The 17,787-nt window shown below is 38.4% G+C and overlaps 1 protein-coding gene across 1 annotated transcript in view; it reads right to left on the reverse strand.

Moving 5' to 3' along the window:
- Nucleotides 1–17,787, reverse strand: part of ADGRD1 (adhesion G protein-coupled receptor D1) — a 156,188-nt gene that overhangs the window by 13,883 nt on the left and 124,518 nt on the right. Inside the window, 1 exon segment of the mRNA XM_054392762.1 lies at nucleotides 13,135–13,226. Coding sequence (XP_054248737.1) covers nucleotides 13,135–13,226 — 92 coding nt within the window.

A 17,787-nucleotide genomic window follows, 5' to 3' on the forward strand; every position in this document is an offset into this window, starting at 1 on the left:
TTATGGTTTCTTGAACACAAACTGTTCACTTCCCTGTTTCTTACAGTTCTTTGTTAAAAGCTGATTCAGGAGTTACTTTAAAGGAAATAAGAGGGGGGGAAAAAACAAGAAAATATTACCCACTTCCACTTCAGGGGATCTTTAATGGTCTTACAAAACCAGATTGACTGGGAAGTCTGGGGGGATTCATTTGTTGTTCTAAAAAGGAAATGGATGGCAACATTCTAATGGATCAGAGCTTTTTTAGATAGCAAGCTGTTATTAAGAGGCAGGGGGTTTTCTCCTTTTTTTTTTAGTTTGCACCCAATAGAAGTGCAGCATTTTTTTTTCTTACCACCAGGCAACAAAAACTATGCAGGAAGATTTGGGTTTATCCATATATGGTTGGCCACGTGCTTGTCCTGAGTTGAAAAAATTTATGGTATGATTTATGCTTCTAGCTTAGACAAAGATATCAAATAATTAATCGCCAAACATGGCCATAAATTTAGTTATAGGAGCAACATCTGAATAGGATAATCTAACCTTGGCTGCTCTGGATGCACTGCATATGTGAAAACAGATGTTCCTTCAGACTACCCCTTTATTCTAATAGGGACCTAGTGCCTAGCTCTGCTTTGGAGTCAGTCCAGGAGAAGGAATTTGTTACGACAGCTTGTTCTCAGAAAACTCATTACCTGCCTCTTCCAAGGACAAGGAAATGAAAATGTCCCAAAGGTCTAGATCCTGGCTGTGGGTGCCAGATGGACTAGGCTAGATGTCATCTACTTCTTTTCTCCAGCATTCACACCTAATTATTTCTTCGACTACAGTCTCCATTGTTTCATCTGTTTTCACAGCTCCCAGTGCAGGACTTCTTCCATCTTGTGACAGTATAAGGAGTACCCCTAGGTATAGTGTCAGTGTGAGCCATGAATCTATATTAGCCCAACACTTAGGATTTTTAATTGGCTAAATCTCTGCAAGTCATCTTGAAACAATGTCCTGAAAATTAGTCTTATTGCACTATTTACAGCCATCTGAGTCTTTTTTATAGTTATTATATCATGTGGTGAAAAGCTTTGTTTGCCCAGCAGTGGACCAAGATGACAGACTCAGCACTAATAAAGAGGGATTGTCAAATAACAGAAGTTATGAAAAGGACTTCATAGTGTTTGCTTTTTCCTTATATAATGGGAGATTTGAGGGTAGAATTCACATGACTGAAACAGTGATATGAAAGGGCATGGCTTGTTCAGAAAGGATACACAGAGAGAAAGAAAGGGCATATAAAAAAATGTAGAGCTGCTCAGAGAGTCAGAATCTATGGGCAGACAGACCTTTCAAAAATCCCTCTGTAAAGAGAAAGGCAAAAGAAGCAGGCACAGTATGGCACCACACATCTAGTTTGGCTTGCCAAAGCAGGTGGCCTTTTTTTTTCCCCCCATACGTATTTCAAGACTTGTTCAAAGCACAGGATTAGGTGTTAACATAAAGCTAGTTTCATTTAATTAATGATAATTAACTACAGTTTATAAAGATAATTTTTCAAGACATAAAGTTGCAGCCAGTGATCTCACCCCATTACAACTGGGATGTCAAAGCACAAACATTAGAAATAAGAAGTAGCTCCTATTTTGTGTTCCATGATGGTGATGCCTGAACTGGAGCATCAAGCTGGGGCTTGGATATCAGCTGTCAAGGAAGCAGCAGTCCTCTGGAAAGACTCTGGAGGTAAGCAACAACGATTGGTAGTCTAGAAAATGTGACCTGCCAAAAATGGGACAGGACTTGAATTCATCTGTTTGAAGAGAAACAAAATGTTCTGCATGTCCTCTGGAGAAGGACAGGCTCATAGTTGTTCTTTCTTAAACTGTCCTTGTAGAAATGTGAGGCTTTTTAAGAGGAGTCATTAGGTTAAAACCAGCTAGCTGTACACTGGAGAGACTCCATTCCCAGAGGCTTTTACCAGTATAAATGACTGTATTTCACACACAATTCGACACGGTCAGGAGCAATTACACAGCCAGTTAGCACTCTTCAACTGACAAGTGGCAACAAGCTTCATAGCTTGGTAGTTCTGTGTGCATGGGAACCCAGGAAAAGCAGCCTCACAGACACAGGGCCTGTTGGAATCTGCAGGCTTGGGAAATGTTTCTGGCTCTTAGCTTGAAATCAGTGGGGCTTATAGTTTAATTTAGGATGACAAAATAACAATCCCATCAGCCCATACACAAAAATTCTGTAGAATAACATTCACACTTCACCCCCACCCCAAGAAGCTGAACTCTGAAAATGATCTCCTGACCTAAACAGTCTTGGTGACCCCTAATTATGCAATGATATCAACAGAAAGAATCATTCTCCCATTTCCATGGCAACAATACCAGCGAACAGCAAAGCTATCAAGGTCAAGCATACAAACTGAGAAAGAAAAGTAATTTTCTGTGCAATGGTTCACATGAGCTTTAACTGCAGTGGTGACAAATAAATAGCCCTATAGTTGTTTGATCGCCTGTCTAAAATGTACATAATGGGGGAAAAAAATAATTGCTGAACTACAACTACAGTCATGCTGCCTTGCTGTCTGCTTTCTAAAAACTGCTAGTGACTGCTGCTTTGGAGGAGAACACAAATGGCAGAAAAGCATTCAGCTGTGCCATGCTGTAACGTGGAGAAGTGGATTTCTTATTAAGCTGGCATTAAAGAAGCCAGGAAACATACACGGTTCATAGTGTTTAGCAAAGCTAATGCCATAGCTGATGTATCACTTGCAGAAATGGCAAGGTCAAACACTTTAACAAAAATATTTTCTAATTTGTCAAAATCAAACCATTTGACTTAACTGGTTCAATTCCCACCTTCTCCCAGGAACCTCCTTGCAAACAGAAAACATGGAGAAATCTGTGTACTTCCTTACTAACCTCCTTGCAGCATCCAGGCTCTGCTCTGGTCCACTCCTCTGTTCTCCCTCATTCCTTGGCAATACTTGTGAGGTCTCCAGGAGCAGGAATTTTGCAGGGTGCCAATCAGCTGTCTCATGGGATGCAGGCTGGCTGCAGAGGCAGATGGCTGCTGGGGAGCTGCCCCAGTGCCAGTGCTCCTGCCTGAGGCTCTTTCTGGAACCATTTCAATCATTTTGCTTTAGAAAGATGCTGCAGTATTGGCTATGATTTCAGTTCCATATACATTAAGGAAATGAAAAATAGACCCAGTGGCCATATATTTTTCAGTTTCTGAGCTGAGCGTTCCCTGATTCTCTGCTCTGTAAAGCAGGCTCAGACAACGGCTCCTGACAGGCTCCTTTATGCTGCTTCATACGTATTTCTGGATGTCTTATTGCTGATTACTTTTTGGAACAACTAATCTGAACCTTTACTATCCCTACTCACATGAGAACATCCAAGGCTTCTTTGTTCTTTTAGTGTATTCAGGTATTCCCTAGGTTATTAATATCTGTCTTAAAATAAGCACTTAACTTGGAAGGGTATCTGGAGAAGCTACATGAGCCTCCCTGGGGACAATAGACACAGTGGAGCTAAATCATCTTCATGGGATGATTACAGCAACTCACTTCCAAAACCTCACCATTCATGACATTCTCTTGCTTTCAGTTATCACCTGACTTAGCTGCCTTTTGTGGCAGTTTTCTTCAGTGGGTTTCAGTTTCTTTCACAGAAATGTATGTTTCTGCCTCGTCTTTTTCAATTCAAAAGAATTTGGCATCATTTCCAATTTCTGTTTCCACAACACATGCAGCATATCTATAGTTATTAGCATTCCATTGTTTACCTGAAAACAGCATCTAAAAGTTAAAAAGGACTTTTGATTCTAGAAGATGACCTTCTCTTTATTGTAATTAGCCATATCTTTATCTTTTATTCAATTTTATTTGGAGAGAGCATTGTCAGTAATATATGTAAATCACACTTAGCACAGAGCTGTGTCAGACTGGGTGGTGATTAACAAGGTTGCCTAGAGCTCTGTAGAAGGTGGATGCTTAAATAAGCATTTACTTTATGCAATGGTATTACTATAATATTTGTCTCATTATTCCACATACAGCTGAGGCAGAATTTTTGGATAATAAATTGGACCAAGGATGTAAATGCAGCAGTTTAAGCAAACTCTTGAAGTTATTGCTGTTCACAGTGAATTGTACCTTTTCATGATGAATGACCAACATTTAATTGTTACTCTGGTACCAGGCATAAAACCAAGACTGATAACATTGTCCTCCTACCAGTATTTTCATGGCTTAAAAACAGATATTAAAAGATTGAAAGGTAAAAATGATTAGAAAATATTTAAAACAGTAGAATGTGAACTTCAGAGCTGTTTCTGACTGTTGCTATCCTTTAGACAACTTTGGCATGGGGTGGGGGCACCACACCTGCATTGTTCCCATATGCCACAATGTCATATGGCTAACAGCATCTTTGACCCAACTCCTGTATATTCTGGCACCTTTAATACCTCAAAAAACTCATCAGGAATCATCCAACCTTAGGCATGGGGCTGACAGAGAGTCTTGTTCTCATTAAATGAGAACATATAAATCCTAATTTGGCTTAAGAGGCCCCATCTCAGTGTAGTGCACCCTCAAACAGCTGCAGAGAACAGCTTTCACCTGCAGACACTGCTTTTAACATCTATCAGGGACTGATCAGGGAAATCAAGAAATTGATTCAATCACAGATCAATAAGCACAACATAGGTTTCTAGATACTGAAGATGAGACATAGCTGAAGGGTAGCTTGGTATGGCCCCTTCTCTCATACCCTTCCCCTCCATTACTGACTCAGATGTGCTCAGAGCAAGGTTTCATCATAAGGATTTAATAACTAAGTTTTAATAAATCTCATTCTATCCTGACATTCAGATATGAAAACAAACATGCTTGAGCATCTCTAATGAGGAGTATCAGATCCTTCTACTGAGAAAACCCAGCACCTCTTAAATATGAAGTTTCCTAGTCAATTTTGTACCTATATGCTGTCTTCCTGACACAAATAGGCACATGAGTATCAGAGCTAGTGTTCCTTTGGAACCCATAATCAACAGGCCCTGATCATTCTGGAGCACCAAATCCTGCTTGAGGAGAAATAACAGAAAACAATGCCCACAAAGGATGATTTCAGCTCAGAAGGAGACAACTAAGAGACAAAAAAAAGCTGTGCTAGGGCTCACAATGTCCTCATGTCCAGCTCAGCCATGACACAGAATCAGTTGTCATTCCTAGCACCACAATTAGTCCTGATAGACATTTGTGCAACCACTTGTGAAAGCTGCTCAAAGACAGCTGTTCAGCAGCTCTCCAGGTCACTCAAATCCATTGCTTTGCAACTCCATACACCCAAACCCACCCCACCCCACACACACACTAATGGAAACAAAGATATTTGAGTTTTTCATCAGTTTAAGCCTATTACCATTTGCCCCTTATTCTGTGGTTTTGCAGAGCAGAGTAGCCTGCTCTCTGCAGCTATGTTTTGCACACTTTAAGCTTTTATTACTCCTCCCAGAATGTGCTTGAAATGCACCTGAACAATCACAACATGGCCTGGAACCTTTCTCCTGTGCTATGACTCTTGGCATCTGTGGTGGAGAAAGCACTGCCATTCCTGTTGTTATGGTTCCTAAAAGATTAGCACTGCCTCGTTAATACTCTCATTGGCACCTCTCAAACCCATGTATTTTTAGTCTAAAACTGTGAATCCAATAAGAAGGCACCCAAACTGCATTTGTATTTGTCATATCCAATGAGCCAAAAATTTAATTAGGTTGAACGCATTATCATTGGCAGTAGCACTTCAGCTCACTAATTGTCATTGCTTAATACTTTCATTTTAATTATTTCCTTTATTGCCAGTCAACTCTCCTCCTTCCCAGAGTTTCCATGGGGTACATCATTCAAGCTTTCTAAAGCCACGTTCAGTGAACATGATTCCTTACATACAATTAGAGATTGTCAAGAAAAGGAATTGCTGAAAGCAGATTTGGCCTGTCACACTGCTCTTCCTAACTGATGCCTCTCCTTCAGCAAATGAGAAAAGCTCTTTTCATTTTCAGCAGAGCACATAAAAGCAGCAGCTCCATTTCTCTGTGGGTTGTACTGCAGCATCTGCCACCCGGAAAGGCACAGAAAGGATTTTCCAGTGCTAGGGATTTTGAATCTGTAGACTTTCAGAAGAGTCTGCAGATGGTAACTTGCTCCTCACCCCTCTTAGAAAGTGCAAAAAGAGAAGAAATTCTGCAATAGTATCACAAAGTGGTGGAATTTTGTTATGGAGGGAGATTATGGTGTCTCCTTTGGCAGGAGAGCACTCACGAGAGCTTCAAACAAGTGCTGTGATTGACAAGTACATTCTGTGAAAATGAACAGCTGCAAAGAATCCTTAGAAAGAGAAGTTTCTGGACAAGAAATGGCATGAAATAAGAATGGAATCACATGAACAAAATGCAAGCAATACACAGCATCTTGCAGAATAATGCCTCATGTTAAAAGCACCAACGCCCTCAGCACTAACTGGTGGGACTGGAGACAGAAGATGACTGGGCTGAGAGGCAGGCAGCATGTTTATAAACAAAGCAAACCAGCAATGCAGAGTCATGGCACAGAACAGATCATTGATTAAATGGGTGAGCAATTTGCCACAGAGCATTGGGTGTGCTGCAGGGATATAATAGATGGCTTTGCAAAGTGCTTAGGAATGGTCAATTACACGGTTAAACCATACAGATGTCTGCAGCAGCACGAGCTGTGGGAGGACAGCCCTCTTCTATTTGTATCTCTCACAGGGAAAAATTTCTCTGTGCAGCTTCATGGTTTTTTTTCTACAAATAACCAAAGTAAGGAATGGATTTGCATTAGATCTACACACCCTGGTTTCCATTTCATGCAAATTAGTTTATGCTATATTAAACAAAAAGCAGAACAAGCTAACACAACAGGTTACAGGACTTGTTTTTCTTTCTGAGCTTTCCTTGAAGCCCTGGGTTTGTTTTTCTCCCATGCACTGCAGCTACTGCCTTTTGTTCCAATTTTTAGTCATCCATTTAACTAAACAGAAAAATTGTTTTTTCTTCCCTCCATAGAGAACTAGGAGGCTGGTTTATTATTTTACTGAGTGAAGACTGAGATTTGAGGGATGAAGGAAATGAGTCAAATGAAAGAAAGAATGGGGTAAAATGTTAAGAAATATTTCTAATGTTGTCATAATTGGTTTCTCCATGGATGATTTTACGATGGCTATCACTGCTGGTTCCCCATCTTCTGAAGTATACACTTAAGAAAAAATATAGAGGTTTTTCCAACTCATTGGACCATTTCAGAGCAAGCAGTGAGAAAGCATTCGGTAAGAGCTGGATTTAGCAATTTATCCCAGGAAAGTTAATGGAGCTGTCTCTACTGGACAATACGAAGCAGAAGAGAAGGAGCTGGGATAGCACAGTGGTCTGGCCAAGCACAGTACCTGTGTTTCTAGACTAAAATTACTATTCCTGCAACACAGATGTGCTTTGTATTTCTTACAGAATTATAGAATTGGTTCAGTTGGAAAAGACTTCTAAGATTGAGTCCAACTTAAGACCACCATGGCCATTAAACCATTTCCCAAGGTTCCATGTTCTTCCTCCATTATGATTAATGTTAGTCTTAGTGCAAAGCTAAGATCTTTGATGATTGCACTATAGTGTAAGTTAGTGTGCAGCTAAGGTCTTTGAAGCTTGTGCTATATGTTAATCCTTGTAACCCAGGACCTAGCTACTGCATGTAAGCAAATGACTACCTGTGATAGACAATCAAGGACAGGTTCTCCCCATGGGTAAAGAGATGTGCACATTTTTAAAGCACTGCCACGTTAGATATCTTTTATCACTATTAGAGAAGTAACTTCCCAAGTAAACATCACAATAGGACTTTGAAGGAGTAAGAGCAGCAAGAAAAAAACCGTTTAGGTTCTAATAAGTGGGAAGTAATGCACTGAGTAGAATTAAGACTTAACAGGCAGGAGAAAAAAGTAAGAAAAAGAGTTTAAATGGTGCATAACTCAGCAATGTAATCATGTGCTTTTTCAAGCACGTGAGCAATTCCATTAAACTAATCTGCTTTAATTGCAGTCAGCTTAGAGAGACTACTCATATGCTTAAGTTGAAAGATATGATTAATTATTTCCCTAAAAGAGAGCCCAGTCAGGAATGAATAATGCCCACAAACGTTGTATATATACATTTAAATATTTCAAGTTATTTGATTCAGCATTCTAGACTAAGACTTTTAAATTAGCTTTTTGATGGAAAATCTGCTTCCTGGATGCAGAACATTCTCAGAAAGCAGCATCTGAATTATTACACAGAATTATTTTGCTGAGAGTCTATAGCTAATCACCTAATAGAAGGTTCAAAGGTAATCCATCATAACTAAGTGAAACAGCTCATATTCTATACATGTGTTCAATATGCTTCATAAAACAATGCAAAAAGCATGTCCTTAAGTAAATTCAAGTTGCACATAGGAGCCAGTAATAATTTTTTGCTCAGCTTTCACCAATAAACTGTTCTTGCAGAACTAAAATTTCAGATGCTAAAAATGTTCACACACACCACAAATTTCAACGATGACCAAATGCTTGCTGTTCAGACTATTATGCATCAGTTAGCATCTCTGATCATAATCCATGAATTAATTATATTAATTTTACCTTTAATTATTGGGTACTTTGCAATATTGGGTTATTTTGAAGCTGGGTAATTTTGCCTTTAAATATTGGGTATTATGTATGATATACAGAATCACAGACTCACAGAATATTAGGGGTTGGAAGGGACCTCAAAAGATCACATAGTCCAACCTCTCTGCCAGAGCAGAACCACCTGTACCAGGTCACACTGGAACGAGTCCAGGCAGGTTTTGCATATCTCCAGAGAGGGAGACTCAACAACCCTCCTGGGCAGCCTGTTCCTTCATCCTCACAGCAAAAAAAAAAATTTCCTCATGTTTACAGGGAACTTCCCATGCCTCAAACCTACTCTTTGATGTTGCTGCTTCTGTATTTTACTTTGGAAGTGCTCTTATTACTTACTTTAAAAAAAAAAACCCAAAACTAACCAAACAAAAAGACACATCCACACCAGTATCTCAGAAACTGGAATAAAATATTCATCAAGAAGCTGCCTGATGTCTCTGTTGTGACAAGTAACAGCTGAACCTGAAGAGGTCAATCAGCCCATAATGTACTGTGCTTTATTCTGAGTAAAATGGGAACAGAGAAGATGAATAATTAATTGCTTCTACAATAAAGAAGGAATTTTGTTCACAACTTCCTATTCTAGCTTGGCCTTTAAACATGAAGTTCAACAGATGCTGCCTTCGGAGCAGAGCACTGGCTCACCCTGATACATATTCTGTATTCGTGTTTGAGTCAGCATTTGAGAAGACCTGTTGCCATATGGAAAATCAGGAACAATTCCTCTAAATAATTACATCAGTTTATTGCTGTCTGTTGCCAAGAGAAACAAGTCTTGTTGGTAATATCCACTTGCGTTGCCAAGTAACTTAATCTTTAGGGAAACTAAATATGCTCCAGCACTAGCACTTCCCTAACAATAAATATCCTTTCTAACTGATATCATCAAGGCCCATAACTGCACCTTTGTTCTGACAGTTTCCTAAGTAAAACTCTGCTCAGCTATGGCTTGATGTCCTAGGAGGTGTGAGTTATCACACTTGGCTTAAGACATGCACAGAAATGGTATCTGAGTATGGGCTGGGCAGTCTAGGCTGCCATGACAGTCACTGGGGAGAAATCAGAACTTTTAAGGCAGGTGAGATAAATGCTTAACAGACAAGATCAACTGTGTGTTAGAAGCATTCATTTCTCCACTGATCAGGAGTCCAAGTGGAGGTGGTGTCAGCTTCACTGAGCATTAAAGTTAGGGAAGATTAATCCAGGTCAGGTGCTCTCCCACCCAAGCTGCCAGCAGAAATGGAAGCCAGTCCTTGTCAGCCTGATTAAACTTTTCCTTCGGGAGTAAAGCCTGGCAAGAGCTGAGCCTGTTCTGTAAAACCTGGAGGCTGGGATTTTCAGACTACAACAGCTGTTCAACATCTGCTAGCGTGAGGCCTCTTAGTCAGGTGCTTAAAGGCAGATACAAATATTGGCTTGAGTTACCCAGGAAAGCCAAGCTGGCACCTTCCTCACACTTCTGCTGCAGGCACTGTTGTAGTTCTCCAGCCAGTGTTGCTATTCCTTTCAGTTCATTATCACTTGTAAACTTTGAAAACCTGCTGTTTAAGTGTTATCATCCAAATTGTTGCAGACAGCAACTTAACTGTTTCTCATTGCTTTTTTCCACTTAAATTTTCATTCTTGAAAAGACAGCACTGGAAATCATCTTTTTTTCCCCTGTCAAGTTTATTGGATTGAGCAGGCTTCCCCTTTACAGACCCTTGCACTGCAGTTCTCATTTTCTGTCTTTTGCTTTCTGAAAACATGAACATAGCCCTTAAAAACACCACTTCTGCCTTAGGTACCACTTTGTTGCATCAAACAACTGCAGCATAGTGACAGTGCTTTTCTGTCTCCCCGAAGTCACCTTGTGTCATTGTAACTCAGCTGTGTTTCTAAGCAGTTCTTGATAAACCCTGTCTAACATGTTGCAGTCTTCCCCACAGCTATTATCAAATCTGCACTATTCAGATGGATGCTTGATGGGCCCTTTATTTAAGGCTCATATTACACAAAGCATTTCAGAGTCTTCAGTGTTTCCTCCCTAAGACAACTGAGCTTGTTGATTCAAGAACTACCATGTAGTCCTTGCTGACAGCAACTTGACAGAAACTACAGAGCTAATTGTGCTTTTCTGATTTCTCTGTGCTCTCTGTCTCTGATTCATTTTGCTATGCTTATCCATTCTTACATGTTAACAACTTCTAATCAACATCTCAGGTCCTTTAGTGGTTGGAGGCTTTTTTTTTTTCTTTTTTTCACTAGGAAAAAACATTTCCTGTGCAGATGTCAGAACGCTCTTTTGTTTTGTTCTCTTCTTGTTTGGAAAAAGATATCATGGGCAGAATGATTTCACAGAAGACATACAAAGTTCTCACCTGTATAAGAATACTGATGACAAGGAAATAAGATCCTTTGTTACTAAGGCCATGTATTTCTGCTTTATATTTCTCCTTTTCCCAACAGATTGGTTACTTTGTCTAGGACAGCCTCTGTGTATGAAACTAATTTGTCATTCCTCACTGCTATGTTGAGTCAGGGTATAAATACTCTCTAAGATCTGATTTGGACTGCTATTTATGCCCTTCTCCTTTCAAATTTCTTCCAAGGACCCATTTCTGTAATGATAACCACAGGGGGGGGAAAAAAAAAAAAAAAAAAAAAAGAAAAGAGCTATTCTGTATGTTCTGTTTACCTTCAATTGTATTTTACTGAATTAAGGTATTTCTATGAGGAAAGCCATTCTACTAGAGCATATTTCTGCCTAACTGATAACGACTGAATCCTTCCATATATGTCTTCCCATTTTTTTTCCCCATCACCATCACTTTTGTTAGGTCAAATCCTAAACCAGTATTTTAAAACTTAGTTGGTACAAGTAGCATATCTCTTAGGGTATCTGGACAAGTCAGATATCAGCACAGACCTCCGTCCTTCCAAATATACACCTGATAATACCAGAACTAAGACCATATATTCCTGATTAAATGGATTTTACCTTATTCCTAAACTAACAATTCATAATTATTTTACTGTGTACATACACATAGTTTTCTTTTTAAAAATTAATATATATTAGTCTGCAGGGTATAGTGTATATTGAATCAATTGTTTGCAATACAAGTAAGGAAATAATCTAAGTACACAGAGCAATCTGTGTAGCTCATTTTCTACTTATGGAGGTTGATCCTTTGTCTTCATAATTCCAATAGTGGTATACAAATTGGCATTGACAATTTACAGCTATTTGCTTCCTAAGGTTCTGTATTTCCTCTGTATTTCTCAAGGTCACATGGACTCAGCCAAACCTGAAACAGTCATTTTAATTCCCAGTCTTTCCATTTCATTACAATGTAATTGTCTTATAGATTTTTGTGTGGACTTATTTATTGTTTTTCTTTTTCTTCTTGAATAAGTATGCAGTAATGAAAATTTAAGTTTCCTAACTTAAATAAGGTAACTGTCACCAATATTTAAAACTTAACGGCATTTTTAAAATTACGTAAGTAATCCAAGCATGGAAAATATCCTTTATGGTACCACAAATCCTTATCTTACAGCAACCTGTGACTCAGAAACATTAAACACAAACCATCATCACATTTTTCTTCTAAAGTTGCATATTCCTTGATTTATATAGAGTGTCCTTTTTATATCTGGACCAAAACATCTTTAGGTGATACAAAATGGAATATTCAGCATCTTACTTTAAACTCAGTGCATTAAATTATCTTTTTAGATACCCACATGTAATCCTAGAGTTTTCAGAAATCAGAATTTGTCCTTGTGTATTCAGATGGAGCAATGTGTCTACTTTACATTTCTCCTCTAGCCTTGCTAATGGAGTATTTTATAGACGACAGACTCTCAGAGAGGCCACCAGCCCAAGTGGCTCAAGGCACCTTGATATAAAGACATGTTTGAATTTAAATCCACACATTTAAATCCATCATAAGTCTGTGTGCTTTGTAGCATCAAGAGAGTCTTAAAGATAAGTATATGCCTAAATATTATGCTGAACTGGGGCTAGAAGTGAAGTTTATTCTCTGAAGGAGCAGAACAGTTGCAATACCTCAATACAGATTAATGATGCTGTATGAGATTTATCTGTGTATATAGCAGGAAGAGGAAAGTCTCCTTTAATAGAAGAGAAAATAATAATTCAGCAAATGCTGGAAATTGTAATAAGCAGGAAAAACACTTGAGTTCATGCTGAACCACAGGTTTCATCCTGTGCAGCATTCAGCTCTCATAAAATACAGCTGCATTCAAGAGAATGATTTCTTACCTTGAATACTATTTGCTTTTTACTGAAGAGGAGTGACACTAGTGTTCCAGAAGTTCATGATACAAGTCTTTCTGATAGAACATTTCTAGTGTGAGATAATTAACTTGTTATAATATTATTTGAATGAGAAAAACTTACTTGAAGGCATTGGCATCTCCATGTACCTTATAGTTATCTGCACTGATTCTGGAGATAACTCTCGTGACAGCAATGAGAATACCAATATTGACCTGAGGAGGAAGAAAGAGCAAAACTTGGTCAGGAAAGAAAGCACTGACTGTGTCAAAGGTACAAACTGTCCTAGGAGAGCTCAAGTACAACAGAAAACCAAAACTTTGCATCTTACATTTATCTGGCAAAAGACATTTCCAGCTTGGGACTGGTATAGTTTGACCCCTGTCAATGGATTTCCCTCTGCCTACATTGGGTAGCTTTTTCTTGTGCTTTCCTTCTTTCAGGAACAGTCCTTGTCTGCTTAGGATAAGGGTGGATTGGTACATTGCTTCACAGCTAAAGAAGTGCTCAGATCCTCACTGTACACTAAAAAGTACCCTAAATAAACTACTACCTGCTGATGAATCAGACAAGAACTTCAGTGAACAGGAGCATGTGTCTGCATGTGTGTGCATAGACTTCAGAAAGCACTTTTCCTCCTACAATTCACAGTGCACAATCCTTGTTTCTTACCAAAGTCTACTTGCAATTTAAGCACAAGGGTATTTTAAAGTAGCAATGATGAAAGAAGTTAAGCCTGAACTCTGCTCTTCAAAAGCCCTGCTCTTTTTTATGTCAGGCCCAACAGAAACATCAATAAAATGAAAAGAACCCCAACCAGAAAAGAAGGAAATCTTGAAATAACTAACACTGAAAACGTCTCACAAAAGAGTTTGCTCTGGAGTCACAAGTGAAGAAAGAAGGAAATACTCTATCACTTAAAAGAAATGCAATAAAGACTGCCTTGCTGTGCAAAGACCCTGGATTTAAAGACAAAAATAGAGAAGAGAATGTGAAGGTTAAAGATGCATTTCCATCTTCCTATCCAAAGTGATGCATCATCTACAACTTTAGCATCAAGAACAAAAAAGAGAAGACTTCAAAACAGTGCTCAGTTAGAACTTGATGATCACACTCTATTTTGACATAAATATTCTCTAATTCTGAAGGATGAGAGGGTGAATTAAAAAATGTTTACATTTGATATTTATTTCCTTTGCGTTTTTCAGATCTTCTGACCACACCTTTTTTTTTTTTTTTTTTTTAATTTCTATGGGCAGATCATCACCTGGTAAAAAGCAGGAGCAGAGCTGTGATCATTCATTTCTGCCACAGCTTTTTCAGCCTGTCCAAAGAATACCAAGTCTATTACTAGTAAATACAAGTGTACTTGCTGTTCATTCAGCTTTACAGAGATGAGGAAGAAGTGAAATTCAACAGTTTTCAGATAATTTTCCCTATTCCCACCAAATCATATTTTCTAAATAACTTTTATAAATACTTTGAAGTGATAACAAGCATTTTGGAGAAACCCATTTATATGCTAAATACTCATGTTGACTGAAGCAGCACATGATGAATGTGAACAAGTTACACGTTCTCTTCTGCTCCTCCAAACTCTCCAGTTAGCTGCTGCATGTTCACCAAACCATCATCACTGTTACTCCAGAATTACACAGAAAATGCCTCTGTACCCTTAAACTTCTTGCCTGACACATTATCTTTCAGGAGCCTTTTAAAGCCTTTTAACCAAGTGCCACACCAAGGTATCTGTCTCCCCTTTTGACAGTTCCTTGTGGATGTCTGACTGACATTTCAAGTTCATCCTAACACAGATGCTCCGTGATCCTTTTTTCTGATGACTGCAGACAACAGCACACTTCTGCCAGCCTCACAGGTGCTGAACTCTGATGCTTTCCTCCATTCCTAATTTTTAGATTTTTCTTGCTGCACAGTATCTTTAAATATGAACAGATTTCCCCAAATAGTGTATATAAAATAGTTCTCTTAAAAACTCCAATGAATTAAAAAAAAGAAACGGCTGAAACCTCACTCAAAACCTTGTTCTTCAAACTCTGACTGTCCTACATCTTAGAAAAGTTTATGAAAGTTAAGTCTGATAAGCACCAGCAAAGGAATACTCTGAATATTGCAAACTCTCACTCAAACTGGGCATGAACCCTAAGATCTGGTCATCAAAAACCAGCACAAGATAGTCTCAAAGGAGACAAATTTGATGGTCTTATAAAGCATAAACTTTAGCATTTCTAGATTACTGTTAACTTCATTGTATAAAAACATAGATTAAATTGGAAATTAGTTTCCTAAGTATTTTGGACAGTCTGAAATGGGCATTTAGAAAGGCCTTGAGCATCTTCTGTTTTGCAGTCAACAGTTGCAGTGCAACTACATCCTTTCCAGGCTGTTTAATATGTTTAAAGGCTGAGGAGGAAACATTGTGATCTCACTGCTGATAAAAACCAAGGTGTTTGTAAAATTAGCAATGAACCATTCCCCTTGACTTCCAAAGTTCCATATTTGTGTTTCCTGAACCACTTGAAAATTTGGGCTTAGCTATTTTAAGACATTAATGTAATCTCCTTCAGACTGAATAAACATTATCTACAAATGTATTCCTTTGTTAGTGTTTCAGTCAGTAAAGCATGGAGGTATTTCCTTTGCAACATAATGGGAAACCAAAATACAGCCACTGAACTGTCTCACCAGTGATTTTTTTTGGCATTAGATGTTAATACTTTGCCAATTCTTTGAATATGAGTATGTTTAGTTGATGAAATGCTCATTATGCTTTAACCTGTATCAGAATGTTCAAAGTAGCAGAATAAACATTTGGATAAGGGAATGGCTTATAGTTCCTACTTCTTACTTTTCTGAAAGGACAGATTACCTGATAGTTGCAGGGAGTTTGCCTTAAAACAACACAGGAATAGAGAATATTTTTACTTGCAGGTACTGGGCACCCTCTACTTTCAAAAATATAGAGCTAATAACATCAGTGCTTGTTTCCTAGCTCACAGGACTCCTTTCAAGGCAGCTTGTCCAACTCCAGGCACTCACAATTCTCTTCAAAGTCAGTATGAGCTGACAGTTCCTGTTATTGTAAGCTTGATCCAAAGCTCACCAGAGCCAATGGAAAGATCCCAAAGACATCAGGGTGCTCTGCCTCACTCTAGTGACAACTTCATCTGACTAGAAGTTGTCAGATCATGAAGAGAGTTAAATGAGTAAAAAGGATCTCTTTCAAAACCTTTTCTTATTAAAATTTTGGCAGACCAGATACAGTGAGACAAACTCTTTCCCTCATGTAGCTCTTTTTTTTTTTTTCAGGGGTTTCACCTAGATTTCCTTCAAGTCTCATGAGATTTTTGTTTCTTCTTTAGTACAGAGCAGATATCCCATGTGTAAAATTCCCCTGATATGGTGTGTTGCATCCTAGCCAAGAAAAGGCTTGGCAGCACAGAGAAACCAAAAGATGGATAAAACACATTGCCTTAATTAAATCCATTGACCAGCTTTTCTCTAAAACCACAAACTATTTTAGGCTCCACTTCAGTTTTGGGCAATGGTACAGGGAGTTATAACTGACTCTTCCAAGCTAAACCTCCAGTGAGGTTTAACATGTTTTCTCTCATGGGTGTTAATGCATTTTCAAACACAGCTACCTGACTAAATTAGAGCAGGATTAAAACTAGGGAGAATGATTTTGGAAAGTCTGATTCCACCTTTACCTATTGCAGAGCAACTACAGATGGAACAGAACAAATTGAGTTGGTTTAGACTTCTGTCTATATGACTTCATATTAATGTAGTATCTCACCAGTCAGAGATGACTGTCAGATCAAAATTTTCAGGTTGGAAAGGAAATACACAAAAAAATAAAAATAATCATAGAATGGTTTGGGTTGGAAGGGATCTTTAAAGATTGTCTAGTCAGTAAGCAGGGACATTTTTAACTAGATCAGTTTGCTCATCTAAATACTAAAGCGTAACATATTCATGACTTCTACTTTTTCCCAATATTAATCCTAAATTTCTCACAATCTGTACCCTTGCTCCGAAAAAATGTTGCACGCTTTCCTGTGGTTAATAAGGAGAAATTTAATTGCAAAGTAATGAAGGAATTCCATTTTTAAATAGTAAAAGTGGTCATAAATGAGTGTTAAGAAGAAAGAATGAGAAGCTTAGCAGCTGTGGTTTGTTCATTTTGTTCTCTGATCCATGGGAGTGCTTAAGCAGATACTTGATTTCAATGACTCTGAGGAATCCTACTGTCTCGGGGCCTTGAAACACTATGGGTCCAATTCTGTCACCTTTTCCCATGATGAATGTTGTCTAATAAAAGACACAAAATTGTCACTTTACAATCAGTAAGCCTGCCTGCAGAAAAAGACACTGTTCAATTTAGGGAACTGCCTGCAGAATAAGATAACTGTTCATCTTATGAAACTCTTACTAATTCTACACTAGTACATAAAAGTGGAATAAATACCACAAGAACTTAATAAAACACATATGTTCAGCAGGTATAAGGGAGATAATATTTTCTTTTACATTGAATATCCATAAGAAAGTCCCAGCTGAACACAGTGATGGCAGTCTCAGCCTGAGACCTAAGTTCCACAGAGTCCCTTCTGAAGACATTGAGTACAAAGCTGATGTCCCTACAGCACAGAACTGTTAGCAATGTGATAACGCAAATCAGCTCCATAAAAATTGTGTTTATCCAAAAAACTTGTACAAACCCACCAGGAAAAATAGCTACTTATGGGGAAAACA

The sequence above is a fragment of the Indicator indicator genome, chromosome 26 (assembly GCF_027791375.1).
Source record: "Indicator indicator isolate 239-I01 chromosome 26, UM_Iind_1.1, whole genome shotgun sequence".
In the NCBI taxonomy this organism is placed as follows: domain Eukaryota; kingdom Metazoa; phylum Chordata; class Aves; order Piciformes; family Indicatoridae; genus Indicator; species Indicator indicator.